Here is a 20,505-nt window from a genome sequence, read left to right as displayed (position 1 = left end):
GAGAGCGAGAGAGAGAGGGAGAGGGGCTGCCTGGCTGGGTGTAAGGAAATATTATTTAATATATTATTTAGATTTTAGTCCAGTTTAGTTGATTAGGGGGGTATTACATGTGTTTAGATTTGTTTGGTTTATGTAATTTTGTCTTACACTAGCATCTGTTTACCTATCTACCAAGTGGTCCATGGAAAGCATCACAGGATTGAGAGAACTAAGTGGTGCGCCAGCGGGTCTGGCAGGACAGCCTCCCTGCCGTGTTTGGCATTGTCTCTCTCACCCGCTCAGCCCCCAGGCCCAACTAAGCAGGACAGGGGCAGAGCGGGAGTGTATCTATTTTTTTATTTTTTTTTAATCCACCAATGGGTTTCTGATGTTCTTAATTGTCCCTTAAGGGTTGGCCTAGGTTCTAGACACTAGCATCTGTTTACCTATCTACCAAGTGGCCCTATGGAAAAGCATCACAGGAGTGAGGGATGAGATGCGCGCCACCAAAATGGGCAGGGTAACCTCCATGCCGGGATTGGCCTTGTTGTCTCTCGCCCCTGCTCAGCCCCTAGGCTTAGTTGACGCAGTTACTTATGGCTATAGGATGCACTGAAGAGGAATGTCTTTAGTCTCGATTTGAATATCGGTAGGGTGTCTGCATCTGCATGCATGGAGGCAGGGAGATTATTCCAGAGGAGGGGGGCTCGGCAGCTAAAGGCTCTGCCTCCTACTGTGGTTTTTGATATTCTTGGAATTACAAGGAGGCCAGCACTCTGGGAACGGAGCGGTCTTGGAGGGCAGTAGGGGACAACTAATTCCTTAAGGTAGTTTGGAGCCAGGTCATTTAGGGCTTTGTATGTTAGCAGTTGAAATCAATTCTACTTTTGACAGGGAGCCAATGCAGAGAGGCAAGTACAGGTGAGATGTGCTCATATTTTTTAGTTCTGGTGAGTGTACGGGCAGCAGCGTTCTGTATAAGTTGGAGGCTCTTTATTGAGTTGATGCTGCATCCGGACAGGAGAGCATTGCAGTAATCTAGTCGGGAAGTAATATATGTGTGGATTAGTTTTTCTGCATCTTGGAGGGATAGGACTTTTCTAATTTTGGCAATATTGCGTAAATGAAAAAATGATGTCTTTGAGATCTGTTTTATGTGTGAGTCAAGTAGAAGGTCTTGGTTGATAGTTACCCCAAGGTTTTTGATGCTAGTATTGGGTGTTGGGATGCCATCAAATGTGGATAGATGGCTAGATAGTGTCATTCTCAATTGATCGGGGCCTACAAGCATAACCTCAGTTTTATCAGAGTTGAGGAGCAGGAAGTTGTTAGCCAATCCAAAATTTTACATCTTGCAGGCAAGTTTCTATCTTGGGTAAATGTACAATTTCATCAGGTTTCATGGATAGGTAGAGTTGGGTGTCATCAGCATAGCAGTGGAAGTTAATGTCATGGTTCCTTATGACAGCACCTAAGGATAGCATGTAAAGGGAAAAGAGCAGTGGTCCGAGGACAGAGCCTTGGGGAACACCGTAGCTTACTCTAGTGTGATTGGATGACTTCTCATGGACCTGAACGAATTGATGGCGATCAGAGAGGTAAGATCTAAACCAGGATAGGGCACAGCCTTTGATGCCAACATGATGTTCAAGTCTCTGTAATAGGATATGGTGGTCTATAGTGTCGAAGGCGGCACTAAGGTCTAGGAGAACTAGTATTGAGGTGCACCCATGGTCGGATGCGATTAGTAGGTCATTCAGGACTTTGACTAAGGCCGTTTCAGTGCTGTGGTGGGCTCTAAAGCCAGATTGGAGGGTTTCTTCGATTTTGTTTTGGTGTAAAAAGGAAGTAACTTGCTTAGCTACTATTTTTTCAAGTATTTTTGACAAGAAGGGGAGATTGGATATGGGTCTATAGTTAGCTAGATTATCAGGATCAAGGTTAGGTTTTTTGAGAGATGGTTTGATCACTGCTATTTTGAATGATTTGGGGACGTATCCTGAAATTAGTAAATTATTCATTACATTAAGTAATGTCTCACTTAATAAGGGTAGTGCATGTTTAAGAAGTTTTGTGGGGATAGGGTCTAGTAGGCACGTCGATGATTTAGATGAGAGGATCAGGGAGTTTAGTTCAGGGAGGTCAATGGGTGCGAAGGATTCAAGGAGAGCACCAGGTTAAGGGGGTGTTGCCATAGCCATAGGGCATTTTGGAAGAGGTGTAAGGTCATAGAGGGGGAGGAGACTATGAATTTGTTCTCTTATTGTTAGAATTTTGTTATTGAAAAAGGTCATGAAATCATTACCACTAAAGCTTATGGGAACAGAATGATCGATTGTATTGTGGTTTTTTGTTAGCCTAGAAATGGTGTTAAATAGGAACTTGGGGTTGTTTTTATTATTATCAATCAGTGAAGAGTAGTAAGCCGATTTCGCCTCAGAAAGTACTCGTTTATAGCTTAGAAGACTATCCTTCCATGCCAGGTGGAATACCTCAAGTTTGGTGGAGTACCATTTTTTTTCTAGTTTTCGTGTGGTTTGTTAAAGTGCACGAGTCTGATCAGTGTACCATGGGGCCAGTCTTTTCAGTTTTCTTATTCTCTTTTTTAGCAACAGCATCAAGGGTTGAGTGGAGCGCATGTATGACGCCATTCGTTAGTAGGTCGATATGGGGTGGGGGTGTGCGTTCGTCATTTACTTTGCCAGTGGTAGGAGCTGTGGCAAGAGTGACTGGTAGTTTTGATATGAATTCTGCTGTAGTCCTGTCGGACAGACAACGGCTGTAGAAGTGGGTTAATTCCGTTGTTGGACGGAGATCTAATTTCATGACCTGAAAGGGCAATATTTTGGGGTAGAACTAGAGGGCGGTCAATTTCTAGGCCATGTGTTAATACAAGGTCAATGGTGTGATTATGATGGTGGGTTGGTGTGTTTACGTGTTGGGAGAACCCGATAGAGTCTATTAGTGATTGGAATGCAATTGTAAGGCTATTATTTTCATTATCCATGTGGATATTAAAATCTCCCACTATGAGGATTTTATCAGAGTTTACAACCAGGGCGGATAGGAAGTCGGAAAATTCAGATAAAAAATTCAGTGTAGGGGCCTGGTGGTCTATATAGTGTCACAAGAGTGACCGGCTGAGTGGCTTTTGAGATTGGATGCATAAGATGAAGTACTAGGACTTCAAATGATGCAAATTTAAATGTAGGTCTTGGGGAAATACATAGGTTAGCAAGGGAAATTGTAGCTACTCCACCTCCACGCCCTGTGCTGCGGGGGATGTGGCAGTTAACATGACTTGGAGGGGTGGACTCATTTAAGGCTAGGAATTCATCTGGTTTTAGCCAGGTTTCAGTTAGGAAAAGTATTTGAATGTTGTTGTCCGTTATCAGCTCATTTATAAGTGCACCTTTTGATGTTAAGGACCGAATGTTAATAAGGCCCAAGTTTCATTGTGTGCTGATAAAGTTTGTATCTTTATTAGATTATTCTGATTAATACTTCTTTTAGTGTGATTTGCGTTGGGTTTGTACGTTCTGGGTATAGATACCGTTTGTATATGGTTTAATATGGGCAAAGAGTGTACTGGTGCAGCCGAAGTTAGTGTGGTCTGCCTTCCAGTGCTAATTTTGGGTTGTCAGTAGTAGGTTTGGGCTAGGTGTTGTATTACGTTTTGAGAGAGGAGTGTAGCACCCTCCCAGGAGGGGTGGATGCCATCCTTCTGCAGTAGCCCAGGCTTCCTCCAAAAAGTTGGCCAGTTATTTATGAAATCTACGTTATTGTATGAGCACCATTCTGCTAACCAGTTATTAAGTGAGGATAGCCTGCTGTACATCTCGTCACCGCGGTTTATGGGCATAGGGCCCGAACACACTACAGAGTCTGCCATTTGTGTAGCGGTATTGAGTAGCGATGCGAAGTTTAGTTTGGTGGTTTCCGATTGTCGTAGGCGGACATCGTTTACGCCTGTGTGAATAATAATTTTAGAGAATCTCCGTTTGGCGATTAGTTTTAAGTGGGATTCGATGTCATTTGCTCTAGCTCCGGATATACAGCTCACTGTTTGTGACGGGGTTGCGAGTTTAATATGTCTCAGGGTGGAATCACCAATTACGAGAACTTTATCATCAGCATCGGTGATATTAATTGGGGAGAAACGGTTTGTAGTTAATTTAGTTTCATCTACATGCTGGGTTTCGCTAGTTTGGGCTAACGAGGTAATATGGTCTAAGCTGAGGAGACGCGATTCAATTACAGATATCCTCGCTTCCAGGCTTGCCAGTAGCCTACACTTATTGCAAGTTTTGTGCCCATTGAAGGGTGTTGGGGAGTCGCTAAACATGTTACATTCCAGGCAGCAGACAGAGGTAGAGGAAAAGGCCATGGCCGTGGGAGCCAATTAAGGACAGTTAGCCAAGAGTGACAGAGAATAGGGGGGGAGTGAATTCCCAGACTCGATGTAATGTGAAAGTTAGTAGTAGTGAGCGCAGTCACTGGGATACTTAAGTACAAAAGCAGATACTTGACACTTTCAATAGGCAGCACCACTCAACTGTTTGGAAGTTGTGCTTTCTAACATAAAAATAACATTAAATAAATGTTCCCCCCACAAATTTGATTGCCCATCTAATATTTAACCAAGGAATGTGAGTCATCTCCTACTCAAGCTACCTGCTAACGGTGGAAAAAGGTGGCATGAAAGGATGAAAGAGGGGGTTGAGGTCATGCCCACGTTGACCGCTGAGACACAGACACAGGGAGGATGTTGAGTTATGAGCGCTTTGACTAGAGAGCAGAACATTTCTTAGATGAGCCATTAAAACAGAGGGTAGCCAAATGGAAAGACTGTTGTTTCAAAATACAGATTTCTTTTACCTTGTTGGGAAAAAAATGACATCCGTACACGACAGACACTGAGGATAAATGATGTACCCTTAGATGTGTCTTAACCTGAAATTACATGTTATATTGCAGAGACGATACAACCAGTCACAAAACACGTCACCCACTGAAATTAACAAATCGAAAAAATGTTGAACTGTTGGCAGTGTTGCATTTGATCCAGCTTTTTAAGAGAGTTGGTACAACCCAGGCTTCAATAGTTTTTACAGATTTCCTTCAGGAGACATAACAGTGTGAGACAATAAATAACCATACAGCATCATTATATGTCAATAAGTGCCAGGTAAAGGCAACATTTCCTCCTTTGTATTTCACCTGGTCCCATTCACAAAATAGTATTCTCAGAATTACTCCTCCATAGGTCTGAGAAATGGTACATTTATCAGTTAACTGTGTATGCCTACCGGAAATATTTCAGGTTCATATCATGCTGCAAAATAAATACTCCAATATTAATGAACACTAGCAGAATGCAGAAGTACAAAATATCTTATCAGTAACATATACCGGTACAAAGAGAAATAATCAGTGACTACACCCAATAACCGTAGTGGTGATAGTTAAGATGACAGTAATTATACAAACACATTTATTTTTACATTGGAACACATAAACGTCTTAGCATCACACATTGAATTGCCTCCGTGTATGAAATGTGCTACATAAATAATCTTGCCTTGTCTTGGTCCCACATTTTATGGCCTAACTAGTGTGCTATGGAATGGACTACAGGAAACAACTATAGGTGTTTACGAGCTGAAAGGCAGAATCCAAATGTTTCTTATTCAGTTTCAAACATTATACTTTCAGCATTGGTAACATTTCCCATTTGTTCTCAGTCTGAACTCTGATGAGGCGGCAGTGTTAGCAGTGGTAGAGAGGAAAAGGAAAAGAACTGACGAGACCAAAACTTTTTCTTTTTTTTAAATGAGGCCGTAACAGATCGCAACTTTGTCATGGAACATTGTGGGTGAGATCATGCTTTGAAAACCCTCCCCAACCCCCCCCTCCTCCTCTCTCTCTCTCTTCTAGTCTCTGGCTAGCAGAGGGGCGTGACTGCAAAGCCTGCTCTCCAGATGAGACGTTGGCCTCTCTGCTGTGTCATAGCTGACAACAGAGGCACGGGGAAGGCAACGCGGAGAAATCTATGAGCAGCAAGCAGCCGGGGATCACTGTGAGTTGGACCATTACACAAGGCAGGGTGGGGAGCCGAACTACCCACAGGAACAGCTGGACACCTACGGAGTTGACCGATAAAAATCGTTCTGGAAAAAATATCAGAAAATCAGTGTGAATTCATTTAGATTCTGTTCAAACTCTCATCAAGTCTCATTCAGATTTTCAACTACCAAGTGGCTGTGGTCAGAGCAGCCGTGAGTTATTTTCGCCTTCATGAGGTACGGAGGGCATCTCGTGATTTGGGGTGAGTAATTTGCACAGTGAGAGTGGACTACATGTTGCCATGGAAAAGGAGTGTGTTTATGGCTGTTTGTGTCATTCTGGTCATTTTTTCCGACATTCATGAAAAATCTTTCTTACGTGGATTTATTTTCAGTACCCAGCTAGAAGAATCAGATAAATCAGTTTATTCATGCTTAAATTATTAATTACATATAAATCAATACAATTTATTTTTTTACTTTTACTTAAAATGTATACATGTAGAAGAATACAACACTTTTTGAATTTCCATTCATTCAAGAGGTGGCTAAAAGTTTGGAAGAGGTAAAGAAAATTGCAAGCAAAAAAATAGATCTACTTTGACCATAACAGAGAGTGGAACACAATGAGGTGGCAAAAAAATAAAAAAGGCTACATCAGATGAGTTGCTAACTTTAAGGGGCGTGAGACAGTATGCACTTTCTGATCCTATCCACACAGTGTGATCTATTTTGCAACAAAACCATACAGATGGTTGTTCCCTGAATTACCTCAAAACATGTTTTTCGACTGCGGTAAAATAAAACCTACAAAAACATCAAGCTGTTCTCTATCTGTTTGTGTTGATATGTCTGTCTGTCTGTCTGTCTGTCTGTCTGTCTGTCTGTCTGTCTGTCTGTCCGTTTGTCTGTCTGTTTGTGTGTGTTGATATGTCTGTCTGTCTGTCTGTTTGTGTGTGTTGATATGTCTGTCTGTCTGTCTGTTTGTGTGGGTTGATATTTCTGTCTGTCTGTCAGAATTGCAGCTGGTCCTGCTTTTCCTTGTAAAAGTTAAAGCTGAAGACTCTACAGCTGCTTGTCCTGAAGGGTATATCAGTGATGCAAAGGCAGTCTGCGTAGGTAAGAAAATCTATATACTGTCTTGTTCATTGTATGTATGTTCATTCACATGTAGGATATGCTTTTCAAAGGCTCTGTGATGTCTGTGCATCAACATTCTTGCTATTCGCTTGAAACTTAATTTGTACATTACTCTCTCCTTCTTGTTTCGGTGATGGACAAGATGGTGATTAATGACTCTCTGTTTTTGGTCTAAGATGAGAATGAGTGCAACACTGACGAAGACGAACCAAGCATACCATGTGGTGATAATGCAAAGTGCTTCAACACAGAGGGCAGCTACTACTGTCAGTGTGGGTCCGGATTCAGGTCCACGAAGGGAAGTGTCAACTTCACGGGTGAAAATCCAGACAAATGCCAAGGTAAAAAAACACTAATTTAAAACACGCACTCACAGTTTGTTATGTGTGCCATTTCATTTAATCTCTCAGTTGACTTCTACCTGCGTTGCCTACCATAATACAGTAACATACTAGCATGTCCTAGTCGCCCGTCCTGCACGTCTGTGGAAACTGAACTGTCTTCACCATTGTCCCTTGGCAGATATCAATGAGTGCACAGTGGAGAACATAGACTGCGGGCCCAATGCCGCCTGTGTAAACAATGAAGGAAGTTATGGTTGTGTCTGTGAGATTGGGTTTAGAGCAAGCAACGGAAAAGAGACATTTTTGGATGGCAAAGGTGTCACATGTCAAGGTGAGAAAGTGAGAGGAATGGCTATTTTATCAAGGATATTTAAAGTAGTATTAGAAGCTCATTCTAGCAAGCCCGTCCTGCACGTCTGTGGAAACTGAACTGTCTTCACTATTGTCCCTTGGCAGATATCAATGAGTGCACAGTGGACGACATAGACTGCGGGCCCAATGCCGCCTGTGTAAACAATGCAGGAAGTTATGCTTGTTTCTGTGAGGTTGGGTTTGTAACAAGCAGTGGAGGGACCTTTTCGGATGGCCAAAAATGTCAAGGTGAGCTATTGAGACTTTTTGAACTACGATGAGGAGGTGAAAGTAAATATTGTTACCCTTTTGGTGGACCAAGAGGCAATAATGGCTGATTATAGTTTTTTTTATCAAACATGACAGACAAAGATGAGTGTGCCCTAAACACCACTATTTGTGGGGGAAATGCCAGATGCTACAACAACCAAGGGTCCTACTACTGTATCTGTAACCCTGGCTTCAGTAGCAACAACAAAACCGGTATTTGTGAAGGTGAGGCCAATCTGATCTTTTAAATGTCACTGGCCTCTCCAATAAAAAAAAAAGTCATCAACCTGTTAGTCAGATAATGCAGGTTTCAAAACATTTGAAAAAAAAAAGACTTTAATCATTTCCTTGTTTAGTCATTTTATCAGATAGGCAATTTTAACATGTTCAGTACAATTATGTGAGCTGATGTTAACAAGTGAATCTAAACAAAGCTTTTTACCCTCAGGAACACAACAAAACTGAATTGTGCCGTGAGAGTTTTTCATGAGCTAAAAGGAAATGATTATTTTTGTGGTTTGGTAGCCTTTTGCAACACTTCTTTTATTCAACATTACAGATACAAACGAGTGTGAAATAACAGACATTTGTGTGGAAAACGCCAAATGTAACAACATTCCAGGAGGCCACTACTGCGTCTGCAACCCTGGCTTCAGACTTGGATCTGGAAACACCAACTTCACCACCAAAACTGAATCTTGTGAAGGTGAACTAATTTTACAGTAGCTGACAGTTTGTATATTGTATTTAAACTCAGTAGGTATAAAAGACATGGGTGCTGAAGAAAACTACTCTAATAGTAAAAACGTACTCACTATTGCACAAATCAATTGTCCACTTGCTGTCTTTTCCAGACATATGCAATATGGACGCCGCCATCTGTGGAGGAGGAGCATGCCGCCAGGGCCCTGATGGTCACGAATGCGTTTGTCACAAAGGATATACCAACTACGGCTTCAATCAGGAAGCATGCACAGGTGATAAATAATAATACACTCGTCCTTCCCTTCCCTTCCCTTCCCTCCCTTCTTCTGCACCTCCTTCCGTTTCCTCTCAGCTGTCTGGCAATTGAACCCAATCAAGATGAGACATCGTTTTCAGCGGCACTTGGCTTAAATATGTTTCCTGCTCAGTGGGCTATTTCCTTGTATTGTAACTCAGTTGTTAAGGGCTTTGGATAAAATTGTTGGCCAAATCATTTATATGTAAATGTAAATGTTACATTAATGTCATAATGACCACACCTCTATGTGATGCTACCCCATATATAGTTATAATTAACAGAAACATAAAACAGCACTCATTATCATAAATTATCTTCATATGTATCTATATATATCAATGTTATATCCAAATGATGATATTTATCATTGTTGTATGTTTTCCTTTCAGCATTAAGCTGTGATGGGACTCTGGATGATGTCAGCGTTGGCCAGGTATGGTTGGATACATCTCTGTCATTTTAAGATACATGTACAAATGAATGAATCTCTATGTTACACAGTTCCTGTGGGTTTTTTTTTAGTGAATGAGCTGCACAATGGGTCCTTTTTTCCTTGTTGTCCATCTGCTTTTGCTTCTTATTTTCCTGATCGTTTCAGACTCTGCCTGAACTGGAGGCTCTTCATTCCATGCTGAGCGGCCTGTGCATGAGACTGACTGAGAACAATGCGACAGGGACTTCAGCACAGAAAGGAGCCCTGGATGGAGAGGCGCTGTTAATGGTAATGCCTCATGGCGATTTATGACAGCATTTTTACCACAGGGAGCCATAGCTACAACGGTGTCATAATGTCTTGCTGAACAAGGGTCTTGGGAAGTGTGTCGACATGAAATAAGAAGGAGAGATTCTGTTGCCCTCCCTGGATGTCTGACTGTGTAGTGGTTTAACACTCCTTCCTCATCATCTTCCTCTCTCTCTGTCTTTCTCCCTCTTTTTCTCTGTTGTCTCTCTCTCTTCCTCACTCACTCTTATTGTTTCCTACCTACAGCAACTCCTGTCCCTAATAGATAACCTGTTGTCTAAAGGACCCCTCAGAGACCACAAGCAAGTCACCTTTTTGTTGTCTGCCGTTGAGGGAGCACTGAAACAACTTGGACAACTTCTAAATTACCCGAAAACCAAGAAGTCAACCAAATATGTTGGTAAGTCCCCTCCAAACCACATTATAGTTGAGAACAGGAAGTGATACACAAAAAGTACTTTTTGTAACCTCAGCTGAGGAATGAACACTTCATTTATGTTTGAACAGTGTGGTTAACCTATCATTTCTATATTTATTTTTGGCCTCTTCATGCGCTGAATGAATATATATGTGGCTAATTTAGCTGAGCACTTGAGCATGTTAAGAGGACTAGAAAACCGGAAAAAAATTGCTGTGTTTTAAAGCCATGTATCAGAACAGAATATTCTGTGTGTGCTTTCAGAGGTGGAACTGTTGGTGGAGAGGGGGGATTCTTCCCCAACTGGGAATGTCAGTCTTCTTTCCGAGAACGCCCAACTGGACACACACTGGGAGACAGCGACAGGGGCTGCATTCTCTGGTACAAATACACACTGATATACAGTGTACTTTTGACACACAGTATACAGGAAATGGACAAAGACAACATAGAAAAACATTTACATATTTATACTCTCTCCTGTGTGTGTGTGTGTGTGTGTGTGTGTGTGTGTGTGTGTGTGTGTGTGTGTGTGTGTGTGTGTGTGTGTTTTGTGGAGCAGGATTTCCCACCGTTGCCTTGCTGACCTATAAGAACCTGGAGGAATCAACTAATGATTATTTCGGTGTAACTCCAGATAAAGCAAACCAAAGGTTCCAGATCAACTCAAAAGTAGTGACTGCAACAGTTAGCAATGCGAACACAACACAGCTGGCGAAGAACATCACCCTCTCTTTCCCCCACCTCAATGTATGCAGGAGACCTTTCACTCATTCATATCTATGCTAATACCATTCCATATAAGTGAAACATGATGATAAATATACTCAACATTACTATATATGAGCAATGTTTTGTCAGAACATTTAAGAATAGTAATTCCTTTTAACACAGCTGTTTAAATATTTTGTATTACAAATATTGGTCATATTGGTGTTAAGTAAGTGTAATATATAGATGTGTAATATATTTAAATGATTAACAGTGTACTATAACATCGTACATACAACTGAATGACCTCTTTTTATTTGCAGTCAAAAGAGGAACAACACAAGTGTGTTTACTGGGACCACGAAGGCGGGGTGTGGTCGGATCGTGGGTGTACTGTGGTGACGTCCGGTGCTAACCACACGGTGTGCTCATGCAGCCATCTTAGCAGCTTCGCCGTGCTCATGGCTCTCTACGAGGTCGAGGTATCCGCATCCTAGAGCCCCAGAATGGGTTACATTCACATTTACAGAGAGTCTACACAACAGTGAACTTGGTCATTAAGACATTTAGATCTGGATTCAAATCTTCTAAATCTTCTGAAAATCTTCAAAGCGGTCTCAAACTAGCTTAGATGTCAGCACATTCATCTGATATCCAAACAGACTTTTTTTCCAGTGTGATTAAACCTTGTGTTTGTCCACATAAATACTATTATTTTACACAGCCTCACTTCATTTCTAATGGCATTTATCTCTCTCTCTCTCTCACTCTGTCTCTCTCTCTCTCTTTCCCTCTGTGTGTGGACAGGACACCTTTGAGCTGCTCATGATCACCTGGGTGGGGATGTCTCTGTCGCTGGTGTGCCTCCTGACCTGCATCCTTACCTTCGCCTGCTGCCGCTCCATCCAGAACACCCGCAACACCATCCACCTGCACCTCAGCCTCAGCCTCTTCATCGCCAGCGTCATCTTCCTGGCCGGCATCTCCCGCACCGAAAACCAGGTGAGCTAACCCTCAGGGGGTGGGTCAGAGTGTGTGTGTGTGTGTGTGTGTGTGTGTGTGTGTGTGTGTGTGTATGTGTGTGTGTGTGAGAGAGAGAGAGCCTGTAGGTGCAGACAGTGGGTAGAAAAGGGCAGCTTTTGGAGTTCCGGTCATGACGTGGACGTGAGAAGTCGCAGAACCCATGTGCTCCGGTGAAATATATCACATATAAAAGTAAACCTGTTCGTTTGATGTTGTAAAAAGTCTTAGTCGAGTAATATAAGTGCAAGATATCAGTAGGATCCAAAATGAAGTCGAGTAAACCCAGTTCAAGAGGTAAAGAGAAGAAGAGAGAAGGCGATTTGGAGTTAGCTCATGGGCTAGCTGAAGCCCCAGAAACCCAAGCTAGGGAGGATGGAATTTTAGCAGCTATTCACGCTCTTCGGAAAGACTTCTCTGCCCAGCTCAAAGAAGTTATCACCTCAAACCACGAGATCAAAGAAGCCTTAGACTCCTTCTCCGAAAGACTAAGTGGGGCAGAAACCCGTATAAGTTCCGCTGAGGACCAATTGAACAACCTAGCTAACGTTTCTGCAACCACTCAAAGAAAGATGCTAGCACTCACCAGATCAGTGGAGACCATGGAGAACCGCCAGCGCCGCCTGAATTTGAGACTGGTGGGCTTGCCAGAGGGCACAGAGAAAGGTGACCTGGTGTCCTTCCTCAACATGTGGCTACCCGACCTCCTTGGTCAAGAAAATTTCCCGATTCCACCTTCCATCGACCAAGCATTCAGGCTTCCAGGGGCAGCAACTTCTAAAGCTAGCAAGCCAAACCGAAAACCGTTTCCTCGGGCGATCCTCGTGAAATTCCGCTGGCTGGCCGACAGAGACCGAGTGATGAAGGCTGCTCGCAAGATGAAATCGCTACAGTTCGAAGAGAACCGTTTGATGTTTTTTCCAGACCTTTCCGCGGAGATCCAGCAGCAGAGGAGAATGTTCGATGGTGTGAAAAGCCGACTGCATAATCTGGATATTGAGTTTGGATTACAGTTCCCAGCAAAGATGAGAATCTACCACAAGGGTAAACTGCTCACGTTTCTTACTCCATCAGATGTAGAGGCCTTCATCCAAAAGATCGAGACAGAACGGTCTCAGACTGAACGGGACAATTATGTGAGTGAGTCTAGCTAGACTTTGCTAGCACGCCTGGATCCAAAATAATGAACGACTTAGACTAAGCTTTATTGGATAAGAGTATTGTGTATCACATTGGCTGTATTATAGCTGGCCCTCGGTTTGATTGTATTAATACGTTTGGTTTTATTGTACATAATGTCATGGGTCAATAATCACACATACTTGGGTATACTTTTAATTTTTTATACGTAATTCTTTCTGCCGGACGTGGGTTCCACCCAAATTTGTTTAATGTTTTGTATCTGCTCCTTAGTTAAGGATCAATGCAAGTTGTCCGGAATTTCAGTGTATTGCAAGAGTGTGAGTGGGGTCTGTGCAATTAGGGGGCGCAGGAATTTAGGAGAGCTCCGTCTCTGTTCTAGAGAGGGGGCGTTTGTTACTTTTTTTTTTTTTTTTTCTTTTTCATGTTTTGATGGCACACTGGTCTCCTATAGAGGAGTTGAAATTATAATGATAATATTACTAAGGCTGGGTTATGAGTAATGCCCCTTTTCTCAATATTACTTCATGGAATGTCAGGGGTATGAGAAAATTAGTTAAAATTAAACAAATACTGTCCAGACTTAAACACCTCCAAGCAAAAGTCATATTTCTCCAAGAAACTCATTTATTGCCAGATGAGATTGTGCGCATAAGGAAGAGATGGCCTGGGCAAATTCTAGCTTCTTGCTGCTCTTCACAGGCAAGAGGAGTAGCAATCCTTATCCATAAATCAGTCCCCTTTAGGATTCACAAACTTCTTCAGGATCCTGCGGGTAGATTTGTGGTGGTTGGGGGAACTCTTTTGAATCAAGAAATTATTCTTGTAAATGTTTATGGGCCCAACAATGACGATGCCACATTCTTTAGGAACCTCTTCATGACCATTTCCTCTTTTCGAGGTGAAATAATTATGGGTGGAGATTTTAATTGTGCTCCTAACCCCCTTCTAGACCGTTCATCGAGAAATGACTCCTCCCACACAAATACCCGAAGGGTGATAGGCCACTTCATGTCAGAGCTGCATCTTTGTGATATCTGGAGAATTAGAAATCCCACCACACTAGAATATTCATGCCACTCAAACACACACCAAACACAATCCCGCATAGATTATTTTTTAATCTCTGTGACTCTTGCGGCCAATGTACAGGACTGTGGACACAAAGGAATAGTTATTTCAGATCATGCCCTATTGTTTTTGCATTACCGCCTCACTTCACATGCCAGGGGCCAAACAGTGTGGAGGCTTAGCCCGAGATGGCTACATGATCAGAATTTTCTATACTTTGTGAAAACGAATATTGAGTTTTTCTTTGCTACAAATACAGATGAAACCTCAGCATCTATTAGATGGGAAGCCTTTAAAGCCTATATTAGAGGTGTAATGATTTCTTATACTAGTAGCAATACAAATAAGACCCATCTCCTTATGACTGAACTTGAGCAAGATATTAAAGACCTAGAAAGGGAGCTCTCAGTGAATAATACACCGGAGAATCTACAGAGGCTCTCAGAATTAAGGGCTAAATATAATAATGTCACAGCAAGTAAGGCCTTAAACAGTATCACTCGGTTAAAGCAGACGTATTATGATCAGGGAGAATCAGCGGGTAAATTACTAGCTTGGAGGATTAAAACACTGCAAAATGAAAGGGCTATCACTGAGATTGAAACTGAAAGTGGGACAACAACTAATCCAGCAGAAATTAACAGAGCTTTTCAAAAATATCATATGAACCTTTATACGTCAGAGTCCCCGGATACTAATGACCTACACCCCTTTTTGGATCAGCTTTCCATTCCAACTTTAGAGGAAAGGGTTAAAGAGGAGCTAGACTCTCCCATTACAAAGGAGGAACTGTTTGAAGCGCTGTCCCATATGAACGGAGGGAAAGCTTCCGGTCCTTCTGGTCTACCCATTGACATCTACAAATGCTTTAAGGAGATGCTTGTGCCACCCCTCTTTGATATGTTAGTCGAATCAATTGAAGCTGAACATTTACCACCTTCCTTATCAAAGGCCTTAATAACACTGATTCTAAAGCCAGATAAACCCCACATAAAATGTGGGTCATATCGTCCTATTTCACTAATAAACTCAGATGCTAAGATTATAGCAAAGGTGTTTGCGAGACGTCTTGAAAACCATCTTCCTTCTCTGATCACCTCTGACCAAAATGGTTTCATAAAGGGTCGTCAAGGTTTCCATAATATTCGAAGACTACTAAATATTATAGATGTGAGGAAGGAAAGCCCAGACACAGCAATAGTCTCCCTGGACGCTGAAAAAGCGTTTGACAGGGTGGAACACAATTATCTTTTTGAAGTGCTTCAGCGGTTTGGGTTTGGGGAATACATCTGTAAGTGCATGAAAATGTTATATCACTCCCCAAGCGCGTCAGTCATGACAAATTTTTTAACCTCCCAACCCTTCAAACTCCAACGAGGGACCAGACAGGGGTGCCCCCTTTCGCCCCTTCTGTTTGCATTAGCAATCGAGCCACTTGCAATCGCAATTAGACAAAACAGCAGTATAACAGGTATCACAATAGGGAATGTGGAGAATAAAATAGGATTATTCGCAGACGACATAGTTTTGTTCCTGACCCAGCTAAAGTGCTCTATTCCAAATCTCCTTAGATTAATAAATACTTTTGGATCAATTTCAGGATATAAACTGAATGAATCCAAGTCAAACATCCTCTTTCTTAAACAATCAGAGAGAAGTTGTCCCCCAATACAAACCACATTTAGGAATACTTCTAGTTTTACTTATTTGGGGATCAAAATTACTCAATCAACAGAGGACCTTGTATCCACTAACTATAGCCCAGTGATATCAGGAGTGACTAACCTTATTAACAGATGGACAACAATGCCAATTTCAATGATTGGCAGGATTAATATCCTCAAAATGAATGTCCTACCTAAATTTCTTTACTTATTCCAATGCATACCACTTCCACCTCCAACAAACTTCTTCTCAAATATGACTAAAGTCTTCAGAAATTTCATATGGAGTAACAGACGAGCAAGATTACGCCTCTCTCTACTATATCTGCCATATGACAGGGGAGGGTTGAAACTCCCCAACCTCAAATGGTACTACTGGGCATGCCAGCTTTGGACAACCTCCTTCTGGTTCAGACCCAGTCCATCCCTCTCATGGGTGGAAATGGAAAGAGAGACTTCAGCCAATATACCTCTTCATATGTATCTATACTCAGATAAACCGGATAAACTAAAGAAATTCACAGGTAACCCATTTGTTTCCAACTCCATTCGTGTTTGGCATGACGTTCATAGCTACCTAAAGGTTCCCCTTAAGCTATCACAGTTCACACCCATTTGGGGAAACAACAATTTTCATCCAGGGGCAAAAGACAAGGGATTTAAACTATGGGCAGACAAAGGTATTGGCCAAATAGCAGATCTCTTTCAGGAGGATGTTCTCATGCAATTTGAAGATATCAGAAAACAATTTGACATACCCGCTAAACATTTCTTCAAATACCTACAAGTCAGAGACTTCATCTATAAGACCCCAAAAAAGCTCTCAATACCTGACCTCTCAGCAGTAGAAAAAATTGTAAAAAGCCCTCACCAGAGAAGACTTATTTCCATCTTTTATAAGATTTTGTCATCTGGGTCACCAGAGACATCAGAGGACAAGAGACTTGCTTGGTGCGCAGACTTAGGGGAGGAGATAACTGGGTCTGAATGGCAAAATATTTGTACCCTATCACAAACACAATCATCTAATTCAGGTTTCAGACTGTTGCAGTATAAATGGTCCATGAGGCTGTATATCACTCCTGAGCTTTTGAATCATTTCAATGAGAATATTCCTGATGTATGTATTAAATGTGAAACGCATAAAGGGACTCTTTTCCATTGTTTATGGTCCTGTTCAAAAGTACTAGAATTTTGGAGGGAGGTTGTTGAGACACTCTCAAATACATCAGGGGCGACTCTTCCTATGTGCCCAAGAATGTGCGTTTTGGGACTCATACCAAAGGACATTAATCTCAACAGAGCTAACAGAAAGATGGTTACCCTAAGCCTACTACAAGCCAGACGGACTATTGCAAAATGTTGGAAATCTATACAGAGGCCGACTACCAAAGGCTGGCTAGAGGACATTGTACAAGTTATAGCCATGGAAAAAATAACATATTCACTGAAAGGAAAATATGCACAGTTTGAAGAAATGTGGACTTCATTCTTGGACTTTGTAAAGGGCCCTCAATTTCTTAGGGCTCTAAAGTGACCATACAGACATTACCCCTGTACAATCGATGGGCAACCCACTGTCTAAATACCCCTTGCCAATGTACCAATGAACGTGCCATCTGGTTTTGAGTGTGTCATTTTATATAATTTATTTTATTTGTATCATTATTATTATATTATTATTATTATTTTTATTTATTTATTTTTTGTCAGGTAGCTGGTTTCTTATGTTTACTGTATTTGTAACTTGTTCTTCCTTGAAAGGAAGGGGAAAAAAAGAAAAACCAATAAACACATTTTGAAAAAAAAGAAAAGGGCAGCTTTTAGAGTGGTGGACATTCAGAGAAAAATGGAGAAAGGGTTCATTTATTTATGGTTATTTATGGTTACACTCACACAGATACTCACACATGCACACACACACACACACACAGACACACACACACACACACACACACACACACACACACACACACACACACACACACACACACACACACAGACACACACACACACACACACACACACACACACACACACACACACACACACACACACACCTTGGTAAACTAACACACATAGACAACTGCTCCCACACCTACATAAAGCACCCCCCCCTCTCTCCTGTGTTTTGTGGCAGACGGGCTGTGCATTGGTGGCGGGGATGCTGCACTACTTCTACCTGGCGTCCTTCTGCTGGATGTGCCTGGAGGGTGTGCAGCTGTTCCGGATGGTGGTGCTGGTCTTCAACACCACCCTGCGGTCCCGCTACATGATGGCAGCCGGCTACGGCGTCCCTGCGCTCATAGTGGCCATTTCGGCCATGGTCAACGCCAAAGGATACGGTTCCAAGCGCCTGTGAGGACCCAGTCCGCTTGCACCAGCTTCCATAAAGGCCATAGGCTGACTTGGACTGACTGATTGTTTCTGTTATTTTGTGTTGTTGAGGCATACTTTGATTTACTCCCTCTGTGTATGAATGTGTGTGTGTGTGTGTGTGTGTGCGTGTGCGTGTGCGTGTGCGTGTGCGTGTGCGTGTGCGTGTGCGTGTGCGTGTGCGTGTGCGCGTGCGTGTGTGTGTGTGTGTGTGTGTGTGTGTGTACCCTCAGGTGCTGGTTTGATGTGAAGGAAAACGGCTTCATCTGGAGTTTCCTGGGCCCTGTCATTGTCATCATTGCTGTGAGTATATAGTATAGTTTCATCATTGAGTAGAGCATCATAATTGAAGTGAATTTACTACTGTTTTATTGTTATGGATAGTATATTTATTGCTGTCTGTATAGTTTCATTATTGAGTATAGTGTCATTATTCCTGTGTGTACTACAGACCAGGGTAAATTACAATAAGTGTTGTATTTCTCTGGTCTGAAATATATCTCTGTCTCTTCTAGGCAAATGTCTTCTTCTTCCTCATAACAGTCTACAAGCTTGCTGAGAAGTTCTCCAGTCTCAATCCTGATCTCAACAACCTGCGTAAAATCAAGTAGGTGATGGGTGACTCTCTGCCTTCCCCAGCCCAGGACCGACTCAGGAGCAGAGTAGGTTCTGACAGGTCTCAGGACTGGATCAGGGCTGGATCCAATTTAGAGTCTAAAGTGAATTTGATTTTGAGTATGTGCAGAGAATTTTTCTAGCTACGTAGAAGGGCTCTGGTACTTCGTAAGAATCACCAACGATCTGTTCAACAGGAGGAATGTCACAAGTTTGCCCTTATGTCTTTGTCTCCCCCTGCAGGGTATTCACAACCACTGCAGTAGCTCAGCTTGCCGTGCTGGGCAGCATGTGGATCTTTGGCTGCTTCCAGTTTAACAAGTCCACCATGGCCATGTCGTACATTTTCACCTTCCTGAACTCCCTGCAAGGCGTGCTGATGTTTGTCATGCACTGCCTGCTCAACAAGCAAGTAAGAGCCTCTTTAATATGCAGAACCTTGCAGAGCTGAGCTCCGCCATTCTTTATGCTTGTCACAGTCAGTGTGCCTGGAGCACTGCCGGAAGGATGAGAGTAGAGAAATGTGTCTATTAATTTTCACTTATTTAGGAAAGCCAGGAGCTGCGCATCTGTGTGCAAGCTAGTTCTCCAGGGGTCTGTACAAAAACAAACTGACACACAAGCACGGCTGCAGCCAAATCACATTGCTGCCTTTTCTTTTCCCCACTTGCAGGTGAGAGAGGAGTACGGTAAATTCATGTCCTGCATCTGTGCTCCACACAAGACCAAGTACTCGGACTTCTCTGGCTCAAACCAGTCCAAGACTCAGGTATTCAGTGCATTACTAACCACACATTTTGGGACTGTGTTCAGAGGTTTCTTTTTTTCAAGTGACCCTGTTCATTAGACACATTGGATACTACTGGGACATCATCAGTGGTACCATCATGTATCTGTACTTCCCGGTGAATTTGAATTGCAATTATAAGGAATGTGTATGCTCTCGTTAAAAATGTGATATCACATCCAATGGTACAAACCTAAGGTTCTTGCAGCAAATAGTGTTTGGTGTGTGAGGATGTAGTTGAGTTATTCCACTAAATGAAGTTTGATGTGATCCACAGACGTCCAAGAGTGCCCAGAACACTGGAGAGTCCCACATCTGAGAGCTCTATGGTCAATCCACGGGACTCTTCCCACTGAGGCAACTGGGTCACTAGTCTGCGCCTTGGGGGGATTCATGCCTTTTTTTAGAATGCACTTTTCCGGGGAATTATGCTATTGGCGAGGAGTCATTCAATAAGAATGTATTGCTGTATTTATAGTGCTCTTAGTGCCTTGACAATCTGCTCAGGGGGTTATTTGTTGTTATTTGTTGACGGGGGGGGGGGGGGGCCTTAACTTGTGGCCAAAATGTCTTACATACATTTAAAAAATATCTAGAATGTTTGTATTTCTCTTATAAGGTATTTATGGTTTTGATGTTGTTGTTGTTGTTTTGTGTATGTGTTTGTGTTTGAGGTTTTTTTTTGGGGGGGGGGGGGGGGGGCAATGTAATTTAAAGCTGAGCTTTAAATGCTGTTTTAATGCTGTAGATTTTCTATTGATAACCACTGAACACAATTGCAATGTGTTGTATGAACTTGTTAATAATTT

At 42.3% G+C, this 20,505-nt stretch overlaps 1 protein-coding gene across 1 annotated transcript; it reads left to right on the top strand.

The window, feature by feature from the left end:
* Positions 1-5,912: 5,912 nt before the first annotated feature.
* On the top strand, positions 5,913-20,383 carry LOC105905708 (adhesion G protein-coupled receptor E5). Its single transcript, XM_031575821.2, has 21 exons — positions 5,913-6,307; positions 7,062-7,163; positions 7,361-7,525; positions 7,707-7,859; positions 7,985-8,128; positions 8,246-8,374; positions 8,709-8,855; positions 9,004-9,126; positions 9,542-9,585; positions 9,751-9,873; positions 10,141-10,294; positions 10,577-10,693; positions 10,875-11,062; positions 11,347-11,505; positions 11,831-12,025; positions 18,059-18,276; positions 18,528-18,597; positions 18,810-18,901; positions 19,153-19,321; positions 19,583-19,678; positions 19,974-20,383. Exons 1-21 carry the CDS (start codon positions 6,277-6,279, stop codon positions 20,013-20,015), a joined length of 2,661 nt encoding a protein of 886 aa, XP_031431681.1. The 5' UTR covers positions 5,913-6,276; the 3' UTR covers positions 20,016-20,383.
* The last annotated feature ends 122 nt before the right edge of the window (positions 20,384-20,505 follow it).

This window comes from Clupea harengus, chromosome 1, assembly GCF_900700415.2.
Source record: "Clupea harengus chromosome 1, Ch_v2.0.2, whole genome shotgun sequence".
Classification (NCBI taxonomy): domain Eukaryota; kingdom Metazoa; phylum Chordata; class Actinopteri; order Clupeiformes; family Clupeidae; genus Clupea; species Clupea harengus.
Note: the sequence above shows the minus strand (reverse complement) of the source record. Positions and strands in the feature narration are given on the sequence as shown.

Coding starts and splice junctions, on each gene's coding strand:
- LOC105905708 (XM_031575821.2), top strand. CDS start 6,277: ATGAGGTACGGAGGGCATCTCGTGATTTGGG. Junction 8,129..8,245: donor GGATGGCCAAAAATGTCAAG/GTGAGCTATTGA, acceptor CAAACATGACAG/ACAAAGATGAGTGTGCCCTA. Junction 19,679..19,973: donor CAAACCAGTCCAAGACTCAG/GTATTCAGTGCA, acceptor TGTGATCCACAG/ACGTCCAAGAGTGCCCAGAA.